A 24142-nucleotide genomic window follows, 5' to 3' on the forward strand; every position below is an offset into this window, starting at 1 on the left:
TTTCTCTCTCTCTTTTGGTTGTCATTGAATGAGATTTGAACCGAACAGTTTTACTGAAGTGGTCCCTATAATATATATCTTGTATTGCAAAATGTTTAAATTTTGAATCGAAAATATTAAAGTCATTTTTTTGGGGTAAAATATTAAAGTTATTTTGTTCAAACTATTTCCAAAACAGTGTTGGCCTAGTGTCCTCCGTGGGAGGAAAAGGTTTATTCAAGCTGTCTTCTTCGGCTATTAGAACAAAATTGCATACCACCCTTTGTGGAAACCCCTTTACTTGTTTACCAATTCAACATATTTTTTCTTTCCTAATAAACAAAGCAAAAAATTCAAATTGGCGTTTGGTAGAGCCTAACCACCTTATGAAATCAGCCTCAAATTTAAGCTAAGTTGGTCAAAAACCATGGATATAATTTTTTTTTTTTTTTTCATTTTCAGAGTTTATTAGCCCCACAATAACCAAAACCCAATCATTAGAATTTAACTTGGATTCCCTCCAAGGTTTTCTGCCCAAATGGCTTTTTTTTTTCTTTTTTTTTTTTTCATTCGTTGGACCAATTTGTTATGCATCTTCAATTTCCCCATCTTTCCCATACTCAATTTGCAACTTTTTTCCTTTTTTTTTTTTTTTTTTTTTTTTTTTTTTGCCCACCAAGACACATTTATAATCCTTACCCAAATGGCATCCCATAATTGGTTCATTTTCTCCACCTCTAGCTCCTCTTGGAAGTAAGAGTTGTTTTGAAGGAATATTTGTCTCCATTTAAACACAAACTAACTCAAATTCAAATTTTTTGCTTGTCCCTCAAAGTTCCCAAACCCAGGCATATTTGATTTATGTCTAATGGAATAATTATTAATTACAAACATTTTTTCTTTCCTTAGACTGTATTCCCTTTTTTCTTTTTTGAGCCATTTGGTTTTACTTTAGTGAGAAAAACAAGAAACATGAATGCAACATTCAAATAATTTGAAGAAGCTCGACTCAGAAAGCAAAGCAAGCCAAGAGCACACAGAAAATGGGCTCTGCCAAAATACAAGATCGGCCAAGTAATCCTTTTTCTCTCAGAAACTCCGAAGTATTGGTTTTGGAACAGCGTTTCGGCTATATATATTTATTTATTTGTCATTTTTCAGGTTCTGCTAAAAGAGTAGCTGTTGTTGGTGCCGGTGTTAGGTAATGCTGGTTACTTTTGGGCATTTGAGCTTTTGCTGGGTTTTTGAGTGTTGGGTGTAGGTAATAGAAGTGTTCTGAATTATATGTGTGTCAAACAGGGTGTTTGATTTCCATCAACTTTGTAAATTATCCTGTTTTGCTTTTGCTAAGTGGTATTATTTGTGTGTGTGTGTGTGTAATCTTCTTCTTCTTCTTCTTCTTCCTTTTTTTTTTTTTTTTTGGTTAAAAAAAGGGACTGAAAATACCCATCTACTATGTAACTGCCAATATTAAATATATATACAAAGTAATAATATTTTTAAAAAATTGTTGCGTATTTAGAGAATTTGAAACTTTACATATCTTGATTTGCTCCTGTGGTGTTCAAATTCAATGTTGTAGATTCTATTTCGTTAACCCCAGCAGTTGTCTGGTTAATATGCTTATAACATGGTTAGTTGTTTGTTTCCCGTCAAATTTCTGATTGAAATTGTTGAATCGTGTCATGCTATTGAAAAATATTGTTTTATTGCATTATTATTTATTTTGTTATTCAGATAGTTGGTGTTTACCTTTCCAAAAATTTTCTGACTTTATGTTTTTGGTGGTAAGCGGGGCTTGCAGCAGCCTACAAATTGAAATCGCATGGTTTGAATGTCACGGTGTTTGAAGCTGAGGGAAGAACTGGGGGGAAGTTGAGAAGTGTTTCTCATGATGGTCTAATTTGGGATGAAGGAGCCAATACAATGGTAAATGTTGACAGTAAATAAATCGTGGCAGGACCTACAGGTTGAATTCATTCTGTGTACCATGAATCTTTTATTGTGATCTTTAAACCATTGCAGTGGTGCCTGTGCTGATGTTAAACGTTGTGCCTTTTCCAGAATCAGAGTGAAATAGAAGTCCAAAGTCTGCTAGATGATCTTGGGCTAAGAGAAAAACAGCAATTTGTAAGGATTTATTCATTTTTTATCTTGAAATATGAAAGATTGGAGATGTGGCCCGAGTCTCATCAGCTAGAGAGTGGGATCATATCATTAGCTTATTTCACTCTAACTGGACTGCTAGATGGTGAACTGTAAGCAATATGTTTTTTTACTGCTTGTTAGTTTACAAGTTTATGCAGGCCAGTCTTTGTTATCTTGTAGTACTTCCATGAATTAATTAGTTGTTCCCGCCTTTTGTTACAGCCAATTTCGTAAGAGATGGATCTCCAGTGCTGGTATGTCCTTTAGCTGTTGTTATATTAGCAATTGAGTTTGCATTTTCTAGCATTAATTTAGATGCATAAAATAGTTTCTACTGTTTATGTTTGATTTCCTTGCTGTCTATGTCTGACTGTGACTTCTAGCTATTTTCAATTTTTCACTTTAGATACCTACAAACCCGCTTGCGTTGATCAAGAGCAACATTCTTTCCACAAAATCCAAGGTTGTTCTTAATATCTCAGGGCATTGTGGCTATTTTACTTTTCAATGTTCTTTTATTATATTTTGCTGTTTTCTTAAATTTTTTTTTTAATAATTTTTTTTATACCTTGTGAACATTATCCAAATGAACTTCATTTCTGTGTTTGCAGTTTGAGATCATTCTGGAGCCATTTTTGTGGAAGAAAAGGAGCTCCTCAGATGTTTCTGATCATAGTCAAGAAAGGTGGTAACCATGATTTTTGTAGTTGTACACAATTTACAATCTTTGCACTTTTGGTTTTTCTTTTTCTGTTATTTGTTGACAACTTGATTTCCTTAACACGCTAGGTTTCTACTTGATTTTATGCAGCTTGGGTGGGTTCTTTCAATGTCATTTTGGGAAAGAGGTATGCGTGGCTTCAGATTCGCTTGACCATAAAAATATGCATGCTAATTTTTTGGATGTTTCTGATGACTTGATTGTGCACATCTATGGGCAACATCATTGGAATTGTTGATGACAAAGTTCCTGCCCTTTTGTTCTCGCTGTATTATCATCGATGTTGACATGTTGTTGTTATTAATATTATTCTCCATGTGTAAGGTTGTTGATTATCTCATTGACCCTTTTGTTGCGGGCACAAGTGCTGGAGATCCTGGATCTCTCTCTGTGAGTAATTTTTCAATCTTTGGATGTTAAATTTAAACTTAGTTGTAAGCAACTGTTTTTCAGTTCATCAATGTTAACTGACACTGGCATGGTGCCTTGTGCTTATGCATATGTCTTTTCTTTTCTTCTGGTTGAGGTTGAGATGAACGAAAACCTAAATTATGCTTCGACAAAAACTATTACTTTAGCTATGGAAGTATCAAGGCACTTTGGTGCTAATTTTTATCTTTGTATGTCCGGCAATAATTTATTTTTACTTTTTACGCGTTACCATCTTTTGTAACAGATGCGTTATTCTTTTCCCGATTTATGGAATCTAGAGTAAAGGTATGTTACCAAAATTTCCCTTTCATGTTTGTGCTTTTCCTTTCTACATACAAAATATTGTATTGTTACGTCCCTCAATTGATTGCATGTTGTTCTATTGTCATTGAATAGGGTGTTGCTAGTGTCAGTTATTCTGTCCGAAAATTGACCTTTTTTCCAATCCTACGATTAGAATATCATGGACAAAATAGCAGCATTTCCTGCATTAGCTTATTGGAAGACCAGGACTGAAACATTATGTTCCATTTAACTTCACTGTCTTTTTATTTATCTGAACTAGTTGTGCGTTGTGAACATATTTGGTGTTGCTGAAATGTTAAAGGTTGGAAGCAACTCTTGTAAAGCTTTTGTTGTTGCATTATAAGTTGTCTTTATTCGATAAATTTTCAGCAGTTTGAACCCCTTAAATCTCTTAACATTTCTCACGTTAAGTAATAAGTCATTTGGTATTTCTCATAGGTTTCCTTTTGTTTAAAACTTACAGGACTGCCACTTTCATTATCTCTGTTCCTCACTAATTCCTGCTTGTAACCACTTTATATATTTATAATAGAGAAGGAAATTTGTTTTCTCCTACAATTGCTGTTATTTGTGGTGATGTAATTAACAGTGAATTAGCTGTTCTAGCTCTCTATGTGTAGCCCATTGATGGTTGTGGCATAATTGGAATTAGATGATAATTTCCAAATCGTCTACTCTTTCAGGTTCGGTTCTGTTATTACTGGGGCAATTCAATCAAAGTTATCTGCCAGAAAGGAGAAAAGTGGAGAAAAAAAGGGTTCCTTGAAAAAAAAACAAAGCATCAATGTGGTTCATTTTCCTTCAAGGGTGGAATGCAGGTATCCAGTTTTAGGTTATCATTGTTCCTCACTGTGTAATGTGCTCCTCTTATTTGCTGAAGATGGATATATTTTTCCATTTTGATATTAATTACTTGCTGTTTTTGTTATCCTTGTTTTCCGGTCGATCTTTTGCAGACACTTACTGATACATTGAGCAAAGAAATTGGTGTGGATGAGATTAAGTTAAACTCGAAGGTTTTATCATTATCTTATTGTCCTGATGGGAAGTCTGCAAGGGAAAACTGGTCAGTTTCTTTTGCTGCAAAACATGACAACCGCTCACAAGCTTTATCTGTAGATGCTGTAATTGTGACGGTTAGTACGATCAGTACTAGTCAACTTGCTAAATAATATGGATCAATCTCTTAACATGCCTGCTGTTCAACAGATTCTGAATCCGTTAAAAGAAAATGAGACAAGAGAGAAAGAAAGTACTAGCTAGACTATCTTATCTCTCTTCCATAATAAATTAGGATATAAAGAAAAAAGTAATCTCTGGGGGCAGGTTTGCCCTGGGACATTTCAAAGTGTTCAGAAATTTGGAATACTCCTGGACACACAATTTTATCTTTCCTATCATGTACCATTTACATATGTTGGATTGCATGGTGCATACCCTTTTTTGCTTGTAACTCAGCAAATATTAAATACCGTCCTGGCTATATTTTCTATTTACTGATTACAATTGTGAAGGAAACTTGTATTAATTTGGATGAATATGTCTGCCATAGGCTCCACTATGTAATGTCAAGGAATTGAAGATTGCAAAAAGAGGAAACCCCTTCCTACTCAATTTTCTTCCTGAGGTACTATTATTTTATTTCATCTGAATATCTGTGGCATTTCTTATTTACTGATTTTTCCATACTATATAAATTTCCTTTTTGTCTATGGTTGGAATGCTATGACAATATTACATTGTAATGTTTTATAAGGTGTCACCCTTCGTTTAGTCCTTATAACCATTATGAACTTTGGAAGTGAGCCTTGTATGGTTGTTAAAAAATTCACTTCACAAATGAAGGATTCTTGTGTGTGGATAATTTCTCAATTCATACTAAGCCTGAAGCATTATTGTTTGTCCATATTGCAGGTGAATTATATGCCACTATCAGTTATAATCACCACCTTCAAGAAGGAGAATGTTAAGAGACCCCTTGAGGGATTTGGAGTTCTTGTTCCTTCTAAAGAGCAGAATAATGGCTAAAAGACCCTTGGTAATGCTTGGCTATGGCCCTTATGATGGAAAAGCTTGATTAATATGACGTATATACTCTACTCATTATGCTGCACAGGTACTCTCTTTTCCTCCATGATGTTTCCGGATCATGCACCTAATGACCTATACCTTTATACAGCCTTCGTTGGGGGAAGTCGAAACAAGGAGCTAGCTAATTCTTCAATGTATGGAAGCTCCAATGCTTTTTGCTTTGATTAAGCTTTTATTATTAGTTATTTTCTCTTTCCTATTAAAATTTTCAGGTTCAATATTTATGTCTTATGCAACTCATTTCTTTACTTGTAATTGCTGTTGATATAGTGATGAGTTGAAGGAAGTTGTCGTCTCTGACCTTAGGCAGTTATTAGGAGCAGAGGGAGAACCCAAGTTTGTGAAGTACTTTCTCTTTCCCTTCTGGCTATTAATACTGGAAACAAATACATTAGAAGCAATTGATCTAGAATATTTGAATAGTTATCGTTTGAAGTATATGAATGCAGTCATTTTTATTGGAAGAAAGCATTTCCTCTGTACGGGTATAATTATGATTCAGTGATAGCAGCAATAGAGAAAATGGAGAAAATGGAGAAAAACCTTCCTGGGTTCTTCTATGCAGGTATGTTCTTGCCGACTTAAAGTATGGGAATAATCTTGTAATGGAGATGAGTGGTAGTTTTTAAATCTTTAGATCTAAGGCTTGGTAGATCATTTAACTAAGAATATAATAAAATTTCAAAGGACTTTGGCTAAAAGTATCCTGTTTGGCATATCAACAGGTAACAATAGGTGTGGACTGTCTGTTGGCAAAGCAATAGCATCCGGGTGCAAGGCAGCTGAACTTGTAATCTCATATTTGGAATCTTCTTCAGATGACAAGAAACTTGGGGAGGTACCGTTTGTGCAGAAAAATTAGTGATCCTCTTGTCTTGTATCATGTCTCCTATTTACTCTCATTTTATTATTATTATTATTATTATTATTCTAAAGAAAAAAAGTATATTTTTTCTGGTTGGTTTATTGGACTTGAGGAGGGATGTAGAATAGATTTATACCAGCAAAATCTAAAATGTTCATCTTTCTAGAAGAGTAAGCTAAAATATCAAAATTTTAGAGAAAATAAAATCAGAAACTGTTCTCTACTGAAAGTGGTGGCAAAAATACGAAGCTTAATGCTAATAGAAAAAACTAGCCCTAACAAACCTTTTATAAACTTAATGCTTTTATGGAATTTGTTTATCCAACAAATAAGGAATTGTAGAATCAACCAATTTGGCTATTGTTCAAGTAGCATCGACTATTTTGTGTTAGGATAGGGTAATAAATATATGTATTTGAAGGCATAAAAACTTTTATTGTAAATAAAAACTTATAACGTCTTATTGAAAAACAAACTATATATGTTTAAATTTATTAATAAAAATAGAAGAAGCTGCAGTCCAAAAAATGCAGCTTAGAATAAGTTTATTTGGAATAAGTTTCCACTTTGAAAACAGGCTTGAGTGATCCAAAAAATGCTTTCTTAGAATTCTATGAAATGAAGATCTTCCTTATCTGGGCTCATCTAACTTTGCTGGGCCCTACTAACTTTATTTTTATTTTTATTTTTTGATATTTAACTTTATTATTTAGTGAAGGAAAATAATGGAAAAACCACTTAACAAAGAGGAGGAACAAAGGTTGTCACGAAAAAAAGTTTATATGCTATGTTACCGCAAGAATGATAGGAAAAAAGAGGTGAAGGAAGAATATTTTTAATAGGTTTGACAACATTTTATATACTGTACCTTTTTTTACACTTATATACGAGAATAAATATAATGCATCTCCTTTTTATTTAGCTACAATTATAAGTTTTCGGAACAAAGATAAGAGCAAAGTAAAATGGCTTTTAGTCCTGTCCTGTGGTACATTATTCAGCACCTTTTCGATACTTCATTTTGCTAGAAATGGCTTTTAGTCCTGTCCTGTGTTACATTATTCAGCACCTTTTAGATACTTCATTTTGGTAGAATTCTATTTGTTCTGTTCATAATCTGTGTCTTTTCATAGGCCAAAATGCTAGGTTTGTTGTAAAATTTATATTTGCTCTTATTTAAAAAATTTGTCAAGCTAAGTTTTTTATAAATAGTACTAGCGACCCCTGCTTTGGGGTAGTAATTATATACATGCTTCCCGTTGCCAATACAAGATGGTATCTGTTGATCAAATTTATAAATCATTTATTCAATACAAATAAATGGAAATGCAAAGATAAAATTAAATTCATATGTAATTAAGATTATAAAATTATATAAATTGAAGCTTGTACATAAAGAAAACATAATAAAAACCCTGCTTTCACATAAACTTTTTTGCTCATGTACTTCTCTAATCACATTGTATATATCCAATGAAATAACTTACTTCCATAATAAATTAAACATGAATCCTAATAAATACTTTTTTTATGCAGACCATACATAACTTTAATTTATCCCTTTAACTTTTTACTATGCAAAAAATATACACATATATATATACATATATATCATGTATACTTATAAATTCATTTCAATGCTCTAAAGTTGAAGTAAGGAATTAAAACAAAGTTATCCTCACAGATTTAAACTGGATAGAAAATGAAAAGATTGTAAAAATTTTATAGTAATTGTCATGTTCGATTTGAAGCAAATGCCTTACATTTATAAAATTATTGTTTCCTTACTTCATACAAAAACTTAATATTTGCCAAACATTAGAATTTGATTCAAACTTACTTTAAAGAACGTAGAAGCAAAAAGGGAACCAAAAAAAAAAAAAAAAAAAAGACTACGATACTCCCAGAATATCATAAATTTACTCCAAGTGCTCTATCTCTTCATTATTGGACCAAGGGACACCTTCCATCTGAAACGTATATAGACCTGCAAAGGATGTACAATCCACTGTGGAAAATACATTACTTTCTCTTATAATTTGATATTTGGCAACTGATGTGTTAATATAAGTTTTGCATGTACATTAATAAGAACAAATTGACCATTATTAATTTATTTCCTAGCTATAGCTAATTATAATATTATGTTAATAATAGATGCTTTTGAAAGAGAAGGCAGTAAATATATTTATTTATTTAGATATATAAATATTTTAAGATAGTGACTCATGCATCATAGAGAAATTAAAGGTAATAAAATAGCTCCCACTAATAATATTTATATTTTTTAACATTGCAATTATTCGCTGCATATTTTTATTTATTTCATTTAACCTCAACATCAAGACAAAAAGTAACAAAGAGTGAAATTATCAAGAGTATAAGTACCTAAGCAAATGAATAACATTCTAAAGACATATAATGTTAGAAGCAATACCTTATAGAAGATGACACAATTCATTGATTGTTATAACAACTTGTTATCGTTTCACGGAACCATCTCAGCTTTAGGACTGAAGCCACATAGATCTGATCTTTGATGCAGTCGAGAAACCTGAAATAACTATGTCTCCATGTCCGATTGAAAATAAGGGAACCACAAAATCCCCAAAAACCTACAATGAATCCAACAGCCATGCCAATGTAAAACCATGACATTTCATGGTCGTCTTTTTTTCTATTCTTTTCAACAACAATGACTTCACCATTTATGCTGCAGTTCGGAGTGAGTGGAGGACCACATAGTTTGTTGCCGACAAAGCTGGATGAATTGAAGCTTTGGAGTTGAGTGCCCGTTGGGATCTTTCCACTGAGGTTGTTGTAGGACAAATTCAAATAGCTCAAGAAATTCAAACTCGACATACTTTGAGGGATTTCACCAGAAAGTTTGTTCTTAGAAAAATCAATGGACTCCAGTTCTCGCATATTACCTATTTTCACAGGAATCTTTCCATCTAAAAGGTTGTTTGACAAATTCAATGAGAGCAGATTTGAGAGATTTGTAATTTCTAAAGGAATGTGTCCTGACAAAGAGTTACCAGACAAGTCTATGCTATTTACAAGTGCAAGTGTCTTATTGTATTCAATTGGCTCGCCTTTCATTAGGAGTAATGCAACCTCCAAGTAAGAATGTCTCGCACTGCTAGACACATTGTACATAAAGTAAAGAAATTCCACCCTTTTTATTGCCATATTAGAGAAATTGTTAAAACATTTTGGTATTGGGCCGGATAGATTGTTGTTTGAAAGATCCAAGATTTGAAGAGAATTGAGAGCACATAGTTCCTTGGGTATATGACCATGGAACTCATTGAAGCCAGCAAAAAGAAACCTCAACTTTGAGGGACTTTTTCCAAGCCAAGTAGGAATGTTTCCCTCAAATTTATTCCGACTAAGATCCAGAATAACTAAATTAATACAATTCTGTAAAGAAGAAAGAGATAATATTCCAGATAGGTTATTACTACGGAGATGCAATGATTGAAGGAAAATCAACGAGCCAAAGGATGAAGGAATACCACCATTAAAGCCATTGTTATTTAAATTTAAGACCTGTGTATTGTTCCACTTACTCCAACAGTTGGGTAATTTTCCTGACAATTGATTATTGGCAAGATAGAGAGCGGCCATATATTCATTGGCTCACTTGGTGAGCTACACAAGAATTGAGAAATGGATCCTGAAAGTCGATTATCAGAAAGATCTAGTTTACTCACCTTGGAAGATACGAAAGGCAATGGCCCCTCGAAGTGGTTTTGGCTCAGGTCGATTGTTGAGTACCGCTGCGTCCCCACATTCGTCAGATTAGGAATCCTTCCATGCATTTGATTTTGAGAAAGATCTAAGTATTGTAATTCTAAAGAGAAGTTGAAAATCCAAGCAGGAAGAACATCTGCAAGACTTGTGTTGGATAAACCCAAAGAAGAAAGGCTCTTTTGTGACCGTACCCACATTGGAAATTTTGGGCCCAAATGGTAGGAGCCCATAGATAAATCTTCAAGTTGAAAAGGAGGAACCCAATCCTGACCTAATTTCAAAGTGAGTGGGTTATCCGATATAGAAAGAAATTTCAGTCTTGTTGTATTAGCAAAGTGAGCCTCCGAAATTATACCTTCCATCTGATTATTGCTAATGTCTAACGATTGCAAATTAACAAGCTGCCACAAAGATTCAGGTATTAGACCAGAAATTGAATTATTGTACAGATCAAGATCGATCAGAGATCTGAACTGCCCAATTTTAGTGGTTAAATGACCATATATTTTACCATCCCCGATATTCAGGACTTGTAGGCTATCAGAAAGACATCCTGAACAAATATCTAGGATTTGGGATATGGATCGATTCCATGTGTTGCCTGACAGATCAATTAGTTTTAATTTGCAAAGTTGAGCCATGGATGATGTTGGCAAGTCTCCTTGTAGCTCATTCAATGACAGGTCAAGTGTAATGATAGATGTCATATTTTTTATTTCACTTGATATTGTACCTGTCAATTGATTACCAGCAAGGTTGAGAACCTCCAAATGGCTTAAACTATATAACCAGCTGGGTATTGAGGTATTAAAAGAGTTCCAAGAAAGATCAAGGTGCACAAGGTAAACTTTGTGCTCATTTTATTTTATTTTTTAAATTTTTTTTTCTTTTCTCAAATATTGTTGATAATTAATCTCTACTTTATATGCAAAATTTGCACTTATATTCCCAAACTATCAATATCATTAGGAGTTTAGCAATGATGATAACAAGAATGATAAACATCCCAATGACAAGACAATTTGTTGTGTTAAGTTTTTATATTTTTTATTGCACGGAGAATAAGAAATAAATAATTATGTTTGTTAGTTTTTGAAGACAATTATTACCAATGTTATAGTAATTGTAAGCATGAATACAAAAATAATAATCAACCATTTAAAAATTAACTATTCAATAAAATGGTTATATACATTAATCTGTAGTTATAATAATTACTGATAAAAATCGACCATAATATAGTGTTTTTGTGTAAGTAAAAATCTTATTGTCTAAACTTATAATTTTCATACTTGACTTTTATCTTCTAAGTAATAGATATATTGTCAATCCCTCTTACAACATCTAACATGCAATCGTTTATTTTCCCTTCTTTTAGATAAAAATATGATTAATATTATAAAAAATCTATTAACTTATTATAACTGACCTAAAAATAATTGAACCAAAATAGAGTGCAAAAATAAGATGGGTGTATAAAGATGTTCAGGATGAATGTATACAAAAGCTATCAATAATTTTGATAGCAAATGAAGGCCCAAGCCGGCTTACCCGGTCCGGTCTTTTTTTGGTTTTGTGGACCAAAAAATAAAAATAAAATAAATAAAATAAAAAAATAGTCCCAGAATTTGAAGAAGATCGACTCAGAGAGCACAGTAAGCCAAGAGCAAACAGAAAATGGCCTCTGCCAAAACACAAGATGAGTCAAGTAATCCTTTTTCTCTCAGAAACTCCGAAAAAAAGTATTGGTTTTGGAACAATTAAACATTGCAAAATTATGGAGAAAAATTCTTCATCTTTTGAATGTCAATTTTGAGAACATTCAAATGCATGATAGTTTTGAAAACCACTCACAATATATTGCATTGAAGGAAATTTTCAGTGAAACTAGGGTGCTTTTTTTCTTTTTGTTTTCTTAAATTCAAATTTCGTACAGAGTTTCGGCTATATCTATATATATATATATATATTTATTTATTCGTCATTTTTCAGGTTCTGCTGAAAGAGTAGCTGTTGTTGGTGCCGGTGTTAGGTAATGCTGGTTAGTTTTGGGCATTTTAGCTTTTGCTGGGTTTTTGAGTGTTGGGTTTAAATAATACAAGTGTTCTGAATTATATGTGTGTCAAACACGGTGTTTGATCTCCATCAACTTTGTAAATTATCCTGTTTTGCTTTTTCTAAGTGATATTATTTGTGTGCATGTGTGTGTGAAAATACCCATCTGCTATGTAAATGTCAATATTAAATATATATATACAAAGTAATAATATTTTTAAAAAATTGTTGCGTATTAAGAGAATTTGAAACTTTACATATCTTGATTTGCTCCTGTTGTGTTCAAATTCAATGTTGTAGATTCTCTTTAGTTAACCCCAGTAGTTGTCTGTTTAATATGCTTATAACATGCTTAGTTGCTTGTTTCCCGTCAAATTTCTGATTGAAATTGTTGAACGTGTCATGCTATTGAAAAATATTTTTTTTTCGCATTAGTATTTATTTTGTTATTCGGATAGTTGGTGTTTATCTTTCCAAAAATTTTCTGACTTTATTTTTTGGTGGTTAAGCAGGCTCGCAGCAGCCTACAAATTGAAATCGCATGGTTTGAATGTCTCGGTGTTTGAAGCTGAGGGAAGTTGAGAAGTGTTTCTCATGATGGTCTAATTGGGGATGAAGGAGCCAATACAATGGTAAATGTTGACGGTAAATATATCGTGAAAGGACCTACAAGTTAAATTCATTCTGGGTACCATGTATCTTTTATTGTGATCTTTAAACTATTGCAGTGGTGCCTATGCTGATATTAAAAGTTGTGCCTTTTCCAGACTCAGAGTGAAATAGAAGTCCAAAATCTGCTTGATGATTCTTGGACTTAGAGAAAAACAGCAATTTGTAAGGATTTATTCTTTTTTTATCTGGAAATATGAAAGATTGGAGATGTGGCTTGAGTCTCATCAGCCAGAGAGTGGGATTGTATCATTAGCTTATTTCACTCTAACTGGACTGCTAGATGGTGAACTATAAGCAATATGTATTTTTACTGCGTGTTAGTTTACAAGTTTATGCAGGCCAGTCTTTGTTATCTTGTAGTACTTCCATGAATTAATTAGTTTTTTTTCTCCTTTTGTTACAGCCAATTTCACAGAATAAACAGTATATCGTAAGAGATGGATCACCAGTGCTGGTATGTCCTTTAGCTGCTGTTATATTAGTAATTGAGTTTGCATTTTCTATCATTAATTTAGACGCATAAAATAGTTTCTATTTTTTATGTCTGATTTCCTTGCTGTCTATGTCTGACTGTGACTTCTACCTATTTTCAAATTTTCACTTTAGATACCTACAAATGCGCTTGCATCAATCAAGAGCAACATTCTTTCCACAAAATCCAAGGTTGTTCTTCATATATCAGGGCATTATGGCTATTATACTTTTCAGTGTTCTTTCATTATATTTTGTTGTTTTCTTAATTTTGTTTTATAATTTTTTTTTTATACCTTGTGAATATTATCCAAATGGACTTCATTTCTGTGTTTGCAGTTTCAGATCATTCTGGAGCCATTTTTGTGGAAGAAAAGGAGCTCCTCAGATGTTTCTGATCATAGTCAAGAAAGGTGGTAACCATGATTTTTGTAGTTCTACACAATTTACAATCTTTGCACTTTTGATTTTTCTCTTTCTGTTATTTGTTGAAAACTTGATTTCCTTAACTTGCTAGCTTTCTACTTGATTTTATGCAGTGTGGGTGGGTTCTTTCAACGTTATTTTGGGAAAGAGGTATGAACGGCTTCAGATTAGCTTGACCATAAAAATATGCATGCTAATTTTTTGGATGTTTCTGATGACTTGATTATGCACATCTATGGGCAAAATCGTTGGAATTGTTGATGACAAAGTACCTGCCCTTTTATTCTCACTGTATTATCATCTCTGTTGACATGTTGTTGTTATTGATATTATTCTTCATGTGTAAGGTTGTTGATTATCTCATTGACCCTTTTGTTGAGGGCACAAGCACTGGAGATCCTGAATATTTCTCTGTGAGTAATTTTTCAGTCTTTGGACGTTAAATTTAAACTTAGTTGTAAGCAACTGTTTTTCAGTTCATCAATGTTAACTGACACTGGCAATGGTACCTTATGCTTATGCATACGTCTTTTCTTTTCATCTGGTTGAGGTTGAGATGACTGAAAACCTAAATTATGCTTTGACAAACTGTTACGTTAGCTATGGAAAGTGTCAAGGCACTTTGGTGCTAATTTTTATCTTTGTATGTCCTGCAATAATTTATTTTTATTTTTTATGTGTTACCATCTTTTGTAACAGATGCGTTATTCTTTTCCGGATTTATGGAATCTAGAGGAAAGGTATGTTACCAAAGTTTCCTTTTCATGTTTGTGCTTTTCCTTTCTACATACAAAATATTGTATTGTTACGTCCCTCAATTTCTTGCATGTTGTTCTATTGTCATTGAATAGGGTGTTGCTAGTGTCAGTTGTTCTGTCCAAAATTTACCCTTTTTCCAATCCTACGTTTAGAATATCATGGACAAAATAGCAATGTTTCCTGTATTAGCTTATCGGAAGATCAGGACTGAAACATTATGTTTCATTTAACTTCAATATCTTTTTATTTATCTCAACTAGTTGTGCGTTGTGAACATATTTGGTGTTGCTGAAATGTTAAAGGTCAGCAGCAACTCTTGTAAAGCTTTTGTTGCTGCATTATCAGTTGTCTTTATTCGATAAATTTTCAGCAGTTTGAACCCCTTAAATCTCTTAACATTTCTCACGTTCAATAATAAGTCATTTGGTATTTCTCATAGGTTTCCTTTTGTTTAAAACTTACATGACTGCCACTTTCATTATCTCTGTTCCTCGCTAATTCCTGCTTGTAACCACTTTATATATTTATAATAGAGAAGGAAATTTGTTTTCTCCTACAATTGCTGCTATTTGTGCTGGTGTAATTAACAGTGAATGAGCTGTGAGCTGTTCTAGTTTTCTATGTGTAGCCCATTGATGGTTGTGTCATAATTGGCGGTAGTTGATAATTTCCAAATCATCTACTCTTTCAGGTTCGGTTCCTTTATTGCTGGGGCAATTCAATCGAAGTTATCTTCCAGAAAGGAGAAAAGTGGAGAAAAAAAGGGTTCCTTTAAAAAAACAAAGCATTAATGTGGTTCATTTTCTTTCAAGGGTGGAATGCAGGTATCCGGTTTTAGGTTATAATTGTTCCTCACTATGTAATGTGCTCCTTTTAGTTGTTGAATATGGATATATTTTTCCATTTTGATATTAATTACTTGCTGTTTTTGTTATCCTTGTTTTCTGGTCTATCTTTTGCAGACACTTGCTGATACATTGAGCAAAGAAATTGGTGTGGATGAGATTAAGTTAAACTCGAGGTTTTATCATTATCTTATTGTCCTGATGGGAAGTCTGCAAGGGAAAACTGGTCAGTTTCTTTTGCTGCAAAACATGTCAACCACTCACAAGCTTTATCTGTAGACGCTGTAATCGTGACGGTTAGTATGATTTGTCCTAGTCAACTTGCTAAATAATATGGATCAATCTCTTAACATGCCTGCTGTTCAACAGATTCTGAGTTCATTAAAAGAAAATGAGACAAGAAAGAAAGAAAGTACCAGCTAGACTATCTTATCGCTCTTCCATAATCAATTAGGATATAAAGAAAGAAGTAATCTTTTGGAGCAGGTTTGCCCCGCGACACTTCAATCTGTTCAGAAATTTGGAATACTCCTGGACACACAATTGTATCTTTCCTAACATGTACCATTTACATTTGTTGGATTGCATAGTGCATACCCTTTGTCACTTAGAAAATTGTAAATACCATCCTTGCTATATTTTCGATTTACTGGTTATAATTGTGAAGGAAACTTGTATTAATTTGGATGAATTTGTCTACCAGAGGCTCCACTATGTAATGTCAAAGAAATGAAGATTGCGAAAAGAGGAAACCCCTTCTGACTCAATTTTCTTCCTGAGGTACTATTATTTTATTTCACCTGAATATCTATGGCATTTCTTATATACTGATTTTTGCATACTATATAAATTTTCCTTTGTGTCTATGGTTGGAATACTATGACAATATTACGTTGTAATGTTTTTATAAGGTGTCACATCCTTTAGTCCTTATACCTTTATGAACTTTGGAAGTGAGCCTTGTATGGTTGTTAAAAAATTCAACTCACAAACGAAGGATTTTTGTGTGTGGATAATTTCTCAATTTATAATAAGCCTAAAGCATTATTGTTTGTCCATATTGCAGTTGAGTTATATGCCACTATCAGTTATAATCACCACCTTCAAGAAGGAGAATGTTAAGAGACCCCTTGAGGGATTTGGAGTTCTTGTTCCGTCTAAAGAGCAGAATAATGGCTTGAAGAACCTTGGTAATGCTTGCTATCACCTTTATGATGGAAAAACTTGTTTAATATTACGTATATACTCTACTCATTCTGCTGCACTGGTACTCTCTTTCCCTCCATGATGTTTCCGGATTGTGCACCTAATGACCTATACCTCTATACAACCTTTGTTGGGGGAAGTCGAAACAAGGAACTAGCTAATTCTTCAACGTATGGAAGCTCCAATGCTTTTTGCTTTGATTAAGCTTTTATTAGTAGTTATTTTCTCTAACCTATTAAAATTGTCAGGTTCTATATTTACATGTCTTATGCAACTCATTTCTTTACTTCTAATTGCTATTGATATAGTGACGAGTTGAAGCAAGTTGTCATCTCTGACCTTAGGCAGTTATTAGGAGCAGAGGGAGAACCCAAGTTTGTGAAGTACTTTCTCTTTCCCTTCTGGCTATTAATACTGGAAACAAATACATTAGAAGCGATATATCTAGAATATTTGAATAGTTATCGTTTGAAGTATATGAATGCAGTCATTTTTATTGGAAGAAAGCATTTCCTCTGTATGGGTATAATTATGATTCAGTGATAGCAGGAATCGAGAAAATGGAGAAAAACCTTCCTGGGTTCTTCTATGCAGGTACGTTCTTACCAACTTAACGTATGGGATATATTCTTGTAATGGCGATGAGTGGTAGTTTTTAAATCTTTAGATCTAAGGGTTGGTAGATCATTTAACTAAGAATATAATAAAATTTCAAAGAACGGCAAGTAACTTGGGGAAGGAGCCTTTGTGCAGAGGTAACCAGTGCTCCTACTTATCTTGTATCATGTCTCGTAGTTACTCTCCTTTTGATTATTATTATTATTCTAAAGAAAAAAGTATATTTATTCTGGTTGGTTTATTGGACTTGAGGAGGGATTGAGAATAGATTTATACCAGAAAAATCTAAAATGTTCATCTTTCTAGAAGAGTAAGCTAAAAAATCAAAATTTTTAGAGAAAATAAAATCAGAAACTGTTCTCTACTGAAAGTGGTGGCAAAAATACGAAGCTTAATACTAATAGAAAAAACTGGAACTAACTAATAAATCTTTTATAAACTTAATGCTTTTATGGAATTTGTTTATCCAACAAATAAGGAATTGTAGAATCAACCAATATGGCTATTGTTCAAGTAGCGTCGACTATTTTGTGTTAGGATAGTGTGATAAATATATATATTTTAAGGCATAAAAAATTTTATTGCAGAAATAACTAGTGCAACTATTTTGTGTGAAGGCAGAATATTGTTAATAGGTTTGACAGCATTTTATATATTGTACCTTTTTTACACTTAATCCGAGAATAATATAATTCATCTCCTTTTTATTTAACTACAGTTATAAGTTTTCAGAACAAAGATAATGAATAACTACATTATTCAGCACCTTTTAGATGCTTTATATTGGTCAGAATAATATTTCTTCTGTTCACAATCTGTATCTTTTAATAGGCCAAAATGATGGACTTGTTGTAAAATTTATATTTTGTCAAGCTAAGGCTTTTAAAAAGAGTACGCCCCTGCTTTGGGTTAGTAATTATATGCACTTTTCATGTTGCCAATACAGGATGGTATCCGTTGATCAAGTTTACAAATCATTTATTCAATACAGATAAACGGAAATGCAAAGATACAAGCTAGTTCATATGTAATTAAGATTAGAACATGTGTATAAATTGAAGATCGTACGTAGAGAAAACATAATAAAAATTCTGCTTTCATATAAGCTTTTTTGCTCATGTACTTCTCTAATCACATGGTATTCAATGAAATAACTTACTTCCATAATTAATTAAACATGAATCCTAATAAATATTTCTCTATGTAGACTATACATAACCTTAATTTATCCCTTTAGTTTTTTACTATGCAAATATATATATATATATATATCATGTATAGCTAAAAATCCATATTAATATTCTAAAGTTGAAGGAATTAAAACAAAGTTACCTTCACAAGTTTAAAGGTGTTAAAAAAATTAAAAAATAGTAAAAATTTTATAGCATCGTCCTGTTCGATTTGAAATAAATGCCTTACATTTATAAAATTATAGTTTCCTTAATACAAAAACTTAATATTTGCCAAATATCAGAATTTGATTCAAACACACTTTTAAAGTACATAGAAGCAAAAACGGAATCCCAAAAAAAAAAAAAAAGCACACTTTTAAAGTACATAGAAGCAAAAACGGAACCCAACAAAAAAAAAAAAAAAGAGTCTAAATTACTAGAGTCAACTGCTCGTAAAAAATTACGTAATCCCATAATATCAGAAATTTACTCCAAATGCTCTCTCTGGACCAAGGGACACCTTCCATCTGAAATGTATATACCTGCGAAGGATGTACAATCCACCGTGGACAATTCATTATTTTCTCTTATAATTTGATATTTGGCAAATGATGCGTTAATATAAGTTTGGCATATACATTAATAAGAACAAATGGACTATTATTAATTAATTTCCTAGCTATAACTAATTATAATATTATGTTAATAGATGCTTTTTTAAATAGAAAAGAGTAAATATATATATTTATTTATTTATTTTGTAATGAGGAAATAATTATATTAGTTTGATATATAAATATTTTAAGGTAGTAAAGGTGTGTTAAGATGAGGAAAACACTAGAGAGGAACATATTCTCATGCATCATAGAGAATTAAAGGTGATAAAATAGCTCCCATTAATTATATATTTTTTTTGAAGATTGCAATTATTCCCTGCATATTTTTATTTATTTCATTTACTCCCAATGTGAAGACAACAAGTAATAAAAGAGTGAAATTATCAAAGAGTATAAGTACCTAAGCAAATGAATAACATTCTAAAGACATATAATGTTAGAAGCAATACCTTATAGAAGATGACACAATTCATTGATTGTTGTAACAAGTTGTTATCGTTTTACGGAACCATCTCAGCTTTAGGACTGAAGCCACATAGATCTGGTCGTTGATGCAGTCGAGAAACTTGAAATAACTATGTCTCCATGTCCGATTGAAAATAAGAAAACCACAAAATCCCCAAAAACCTACAATGAATCCAACAGCCATGCCAATGTAAAACCATGACATTTCATGGTCGTCTTCTTTTCTATTCTTTTCAACAACAGTGACTTCACCATTTGTGCTGCAGTTTAGAGTGAGTGGAGGACCACATAGTTTGTTGCCGACAAAGCTGGATGAATTGAAGCTTTGGAGTTGAGTGCCCGTTGGGATCTTTCCACTGAGGTTGTTGTAGGACAAATTCAAATAGCTCAAGAAATTCAAACTCGACATACTTTGAGGGATTTCACCAGAAAGTTTGTTCTTAGAAAAATCAATGGACTCCAGTTCTCGCATATTACCTATTTTCACAGGAATCTCTCCATCTAAAAGGTTGTTTGACAAATTCAATGAGAGCAGATTTGAGAGATTTGTAATTTCTAAAGGAATGTGTCCTGACAAAGAGTTACCAGACAAGTCTATGATAATTACAAGTGCAAGTGTCTTATTGTATTCAATTGGCTCGCCTTTCAGTAGGAGTAATGCAGCCTCTACGTAAGAATAGTCACCATCCTGTGCTGTCTTATTGTACCAAAACTCAGTATCTTCAACCTTTTCTATTGCCATAATAGAGAAATTGTTAAAACATTTTGGTATTGGGCCGAACAGATTGTTGTTTGAAAGGTCCAAGATTTGAAGGGAATTGAGAGCACATAGTTGTTCAGGTATATGACCATGGAACTCATTGAAGCCAGCAATAAGAAACCTCAACTTTGCAGGACTTGTTCCAAGCCAAGTAGGAATGTTTCCCTCAAATTTATTCTTACTAAGATCCAGAGTAACTAAATTAATACAATTCTGTAAAGAAGAAAGAGATAATATTCCAGCTAGGTTGTTACTACGGAGATGCAACGATTGAAGAAAAATCAATGAACCGAAGGATGAAGGAATACCACCACCAAAGCTATTGTAATTTAAATATAAGACCTGTATATTTTTCCATTTGCTCCAACAGTTGGGTAATTTTCCTGACAACCGATTTTTGGCAAGATCGAGAGCTGCCATATTCATTGGCTCACTTGGTGAGCTACACAAGAATTGAGAAATGGATCCTGAAAGTAGATTATCAGAAAGATCTAGTTTATACACCTTGGAAGATACCAAAGGCAAGGGCCCCTCGAAGTGGTTTTGGCTCAGGTCGATTGCTGAGTACTCCTGCGTCCCCATATTCGTCAGATTGGGAATCCTTCCATGCATTTGATTTTGAGAAAGATCTAAGTATCGTAATTCTGAAGAGAAGTTGAAAATCCAATCGGGAAGAACATCTGCAAGACTTGTGTTGGATAAATCCAAATAAGAAAGGGTCTTTTGTGACCGTACCCACATTGGAAATTGTGGGCCCAAATGACAGGAGTCCATATATAAACGTTCAAGTTGAAAAGGAGGAACCCAATCCTGACCTAGTTTCAAAGTGAGTGGGTTATCCGATATAGAAAGAAATTTCAGTCTTGTTGTATTAGCAAAGTGAGCCTCCGAAATTATACCTTCCATCTGATTATTGCTAATGTCTAACGATTGCAAATTAACAAGCTGCCCCAAAGATTCAGGTATTAGACCAGAAATTGAATTATTGTACAGATCAAGATCGATCAGAGATCTGAACTGCCCAATTTTATTGGTTAAATGACCATATATTTGACCATCCTGAATCTTCAAAACCTTCAGTCTATCAGAAAGACATCCCGAAAAACTATCTAGGATTTGGGATATGGATTGATTCCATGTGTTGCCTGACAGATCAATTTCTTTTAATTTGCAAAGTTGAGCCATGGATGATGTTGGCAAGTCTCCTTGTAGCTTGTTCCATGAGAGGTCAAGTGTAATGATAGATGTCATATTTTTTATTTCACTTGATATTGTACCTGTCAATTGATTACCACCAAGGTTGAGAACCTTCAAATGGCTGAAACTATATAACCCGCTGGGTATTGAGGTATTAAAATAGTTATAAGAAAGATCAAGGTGCACAAAGGAAGTTAAGTTTTGAATATCTTCAAGGATGGGACCTCTCAATTGATTATCAGCAAGGTTGAGAACCTCCAAATGGCTTAAACTATATAACCAGCTGGGTATTGAGGTATTAAAAGAGTTCTCAGAAAGATCAAGGTGCACAAGGGAAGTTAAGTTTTGAATACCATCAGGGATAGAAGCACCATTTGCAATCCCACTTAGATAGAGAGAAGTCAAACTTCTCAAATTGGAAACCCATAGTGAAATATTGCTCCCTAAATAGTTAGAGGAAAGATCAAGAAGGGCTAAAGATGAAAAATTGACATGAGATGTTGGACGAAAAATGAAGTTCAAATTGCAGTAGCTTAAGCGCAGGACTTCCAAAGAAGGGAGTGAATTTGTTACCTCCAACCAATCAGATGCTTCGTCAAGGTCAATGGAACTCATGTCAAGGTACCGCAACGAAGAAAGTTGAGAAAGCCATTGAAGATTCTTAGCATATGCGTGGACCTCAGTATCATTGATTACTGCGTATACATAGCTAAGATCAAGAGAGTGTAAATTTGTGAGATTACCAAGTTGATGAGGAATCATTCCACCGAAACCAGTTCCAGAGAGATTAAGATATCTTAAACTCCGTAAAGATCCAAGGAATTCTGGAATTCGAGCGCCCCCAATAAGACTGATGCTTAGATCCAAGTGTCGTAGATGCTTCAAATCCACCAAAGAAGGGTTTATCTCACCACTCAATGGCTTCTCAACAAATTGTTCGCCAGGATCACCAAGTAGGAGCTTGTGAACATGATGAGGAGTGAGCTTGGAGCAGACAACGCCAGACCAATTGCAACAGTCGTCACCAACCCAGGAGGCCAAGCGGAGGGCAGGATCATCGAGATCATGCTTGAAGTTGAGAAGCGCTTGTCTCTCGCTTGGGATGCAACTGAAATTAGAAGAGGTGGCATCGCACAATATAGAATTATTATGAAGGATGAAAAATCCAAAGAAAATAATAAAAGCAGGAGCAGCAGCAGCAGGAGGAGGTATTGTGAAGAAATGCATGGCTTGCAAGAACTAACAAAAAAGCAGGGGAATGGAAATGGAAATGATAATGGAATGGATGATGGGATTGTGGGTTGTTTTTGATAATAAATATATCATCAAATTACACTGCTCTGTCCCCACACGGAAAATATTCACGGCACGGCACGTATTTGGCACGCCTTACAAAGGGAGAATGGACATATAAGTTAGTCATAGCTTCTGTGTTTTTGATTTTTAGCTTTCTGTGTTTGATGTGGCATTCTGCTTTTTTGAAAATATATCATTACACTCCTCTGCGGGCACACCGAGAATGTTCACGCCACGTGTTCGGCACGCCTCACAAAAGGGGGACTGGACTGATGCTTTGCTATTCCTTTTCTCTTTTTTTTTTTTGTAAAATCTTTTTTTTTTTAATTTATTTATTTTTTTAAGGTTTTCAACAAAATTCTTAATATTACACTGCTCTGTCCCCACACGGAAAATATTCACGGCACGTATTTGGCACGCCTTACAAAGGGGGGACAGGACTCATGCATCTTTTATTTTTCCTTTTTTTATTTCTCTTTATTTTTTTATTTTTTATTTTTAGTTTTTCAACAAAATTCAGAATAATATTTCTTTAAAAAAATAATAATAAATATGTTCATAGCCGGCTTTTTTTTTTCCCTAAATAATATATTTTTATTTTATCTTTGTCTTCCTCCTTTTTGCAGCATGAGTGGTTTTTTTTTTTTTTTTTTTTTTTTTTTTTTTTTTTGGTGTTCGTCCATTTTCTTTTTTTTTTTTTTTGTCTTTCTCTTCTTCCTTTATTTATTTATTTTTGCGTCACTTTTTAGTTTTAGATTTTTTTTTCTCTTCTTATTTTCATTTTCTTTCTTTCATTTTTTTTTCATTTCTTTTTTCTTATCTTTTTTTAAATTATTTATTTATTTTTATCTTTTTGTTTCCCTCTAAATTGTTTTTTTCTTTTTCCCTTTATATTTGTTTTTTCTCCTCTTTTAATTTCTTTTTATGTTTCTCCTTTTTTCTTTATCTCATCTATTTATTTTTATCTTTTTGATGTGATTATTGTTTTTTACTACTTTAATATCATGTGTTACATGTTTAGTCCAATGTGTTGCTCTAGTTTTTTAGTTATATTATTTTTTCCAATATACAAATTCACTCTGAATTATCTTATTATTATTATATATATATATATATTTAACTATACAGTATATGTTTTTTTTATTAAGTCATATAAGAGCAAAGCAAATGGGCTTTTGATTAGTCTTATGAATATTATTCAGCACCCTTTTATTGCTTGATTTTAATATGAAAATATGAGTTTTTGCTCAGTATCGAGTCCCTACTACTCTGAATATTCTTTTGA

At 33.1% G+C, this 24142-nt stretch overlaps 2 protein-coding genes and 2 pseudogenes across 3 annotated transcripts; 2 read left to right on the forward strand and 2 right to left on the reverse strand.

The window, feature by feature from the left end:
- The first annotated feature begins 690 nt into the window (after positions 1-690).
- LOC112489767 (protoporphyrinogen oxidase, mitochondrial-like) lies at positions 691-9628 on the forward strand (annotated as a pseudogene).
- Positions 9337-22232, reverse strand: LOC132799467 (receptor-like protein EIX1). 2 transcript variants are annotated; one of them, XM_060811318.1, is made up of 2 exons: positions 10259-11138; positions 9337-9472 (listed from the first exon to the last, which is right to left on the reverse strand). In XM_060811318.1, the coding sequence occupies exons 1-2, from the start codon at positions 11003-11005 to the stop codon at positions 9392-9394; spliced, it is 828 nt and encodes a 275-aa protein (XP_060667301.1). In that variant the 5' UTR covers positions 11006-11138; the 3' UTR covers positions 9337-9391. The 2 variants fall into 2 exon arrangements, with proteins under 2 accessions (XP_060667301.1, XP_060667300.1); XM_060811317.1 differs by lacking the exon at positions 9337-9472 and adding an exon at positions 22135-22232 and having other exon boundaries at positions 9766-11031.
- On the forward strand, positions 11894-18466 carry LOC132799372 (protoporphyrinogen oxidase, mitochondrial-like; annotated as a pseudogene).
- On the reverse strand, positions 18669-23112 carry LOC107435786 (receptor-like protein EIX2). Its single transcript, XM_060811311.1, has 2 exons — positions 19589-23112; positions 18669-19064 (listed from the first exon to the last, which is right to left on the reverse strand). Exon 1 carries the CDS (start codon positions 22786-22788, stop codon positions 19609-19611), a length of 3180 nt encoding a protein of 1059 aa, XP_060667294.1. The 5' UTR covers positions 22789-23112; the 3' UTR covers positions 18669-19064; positions 19589-19608.
- Positions 23113-24142: the final 1030 nt, after the last annotated feature.

This window comes from Ziziphus jujuba, chromosome 9 (genome assembly GCF_031755915.1).
Source record: "Ziziphus jujuba cultivar Dongzao chromosome 9, ASM3175591v1".
In the NCBI taxonomy this organism is placed as follows: domain Eukaryota; kingdom Viridiplantae; phylum Streptophyta; class Magnoliopsida; order Rosales; family Rhamnaceae; genus Ziziphus; species Ziziphus jujuba.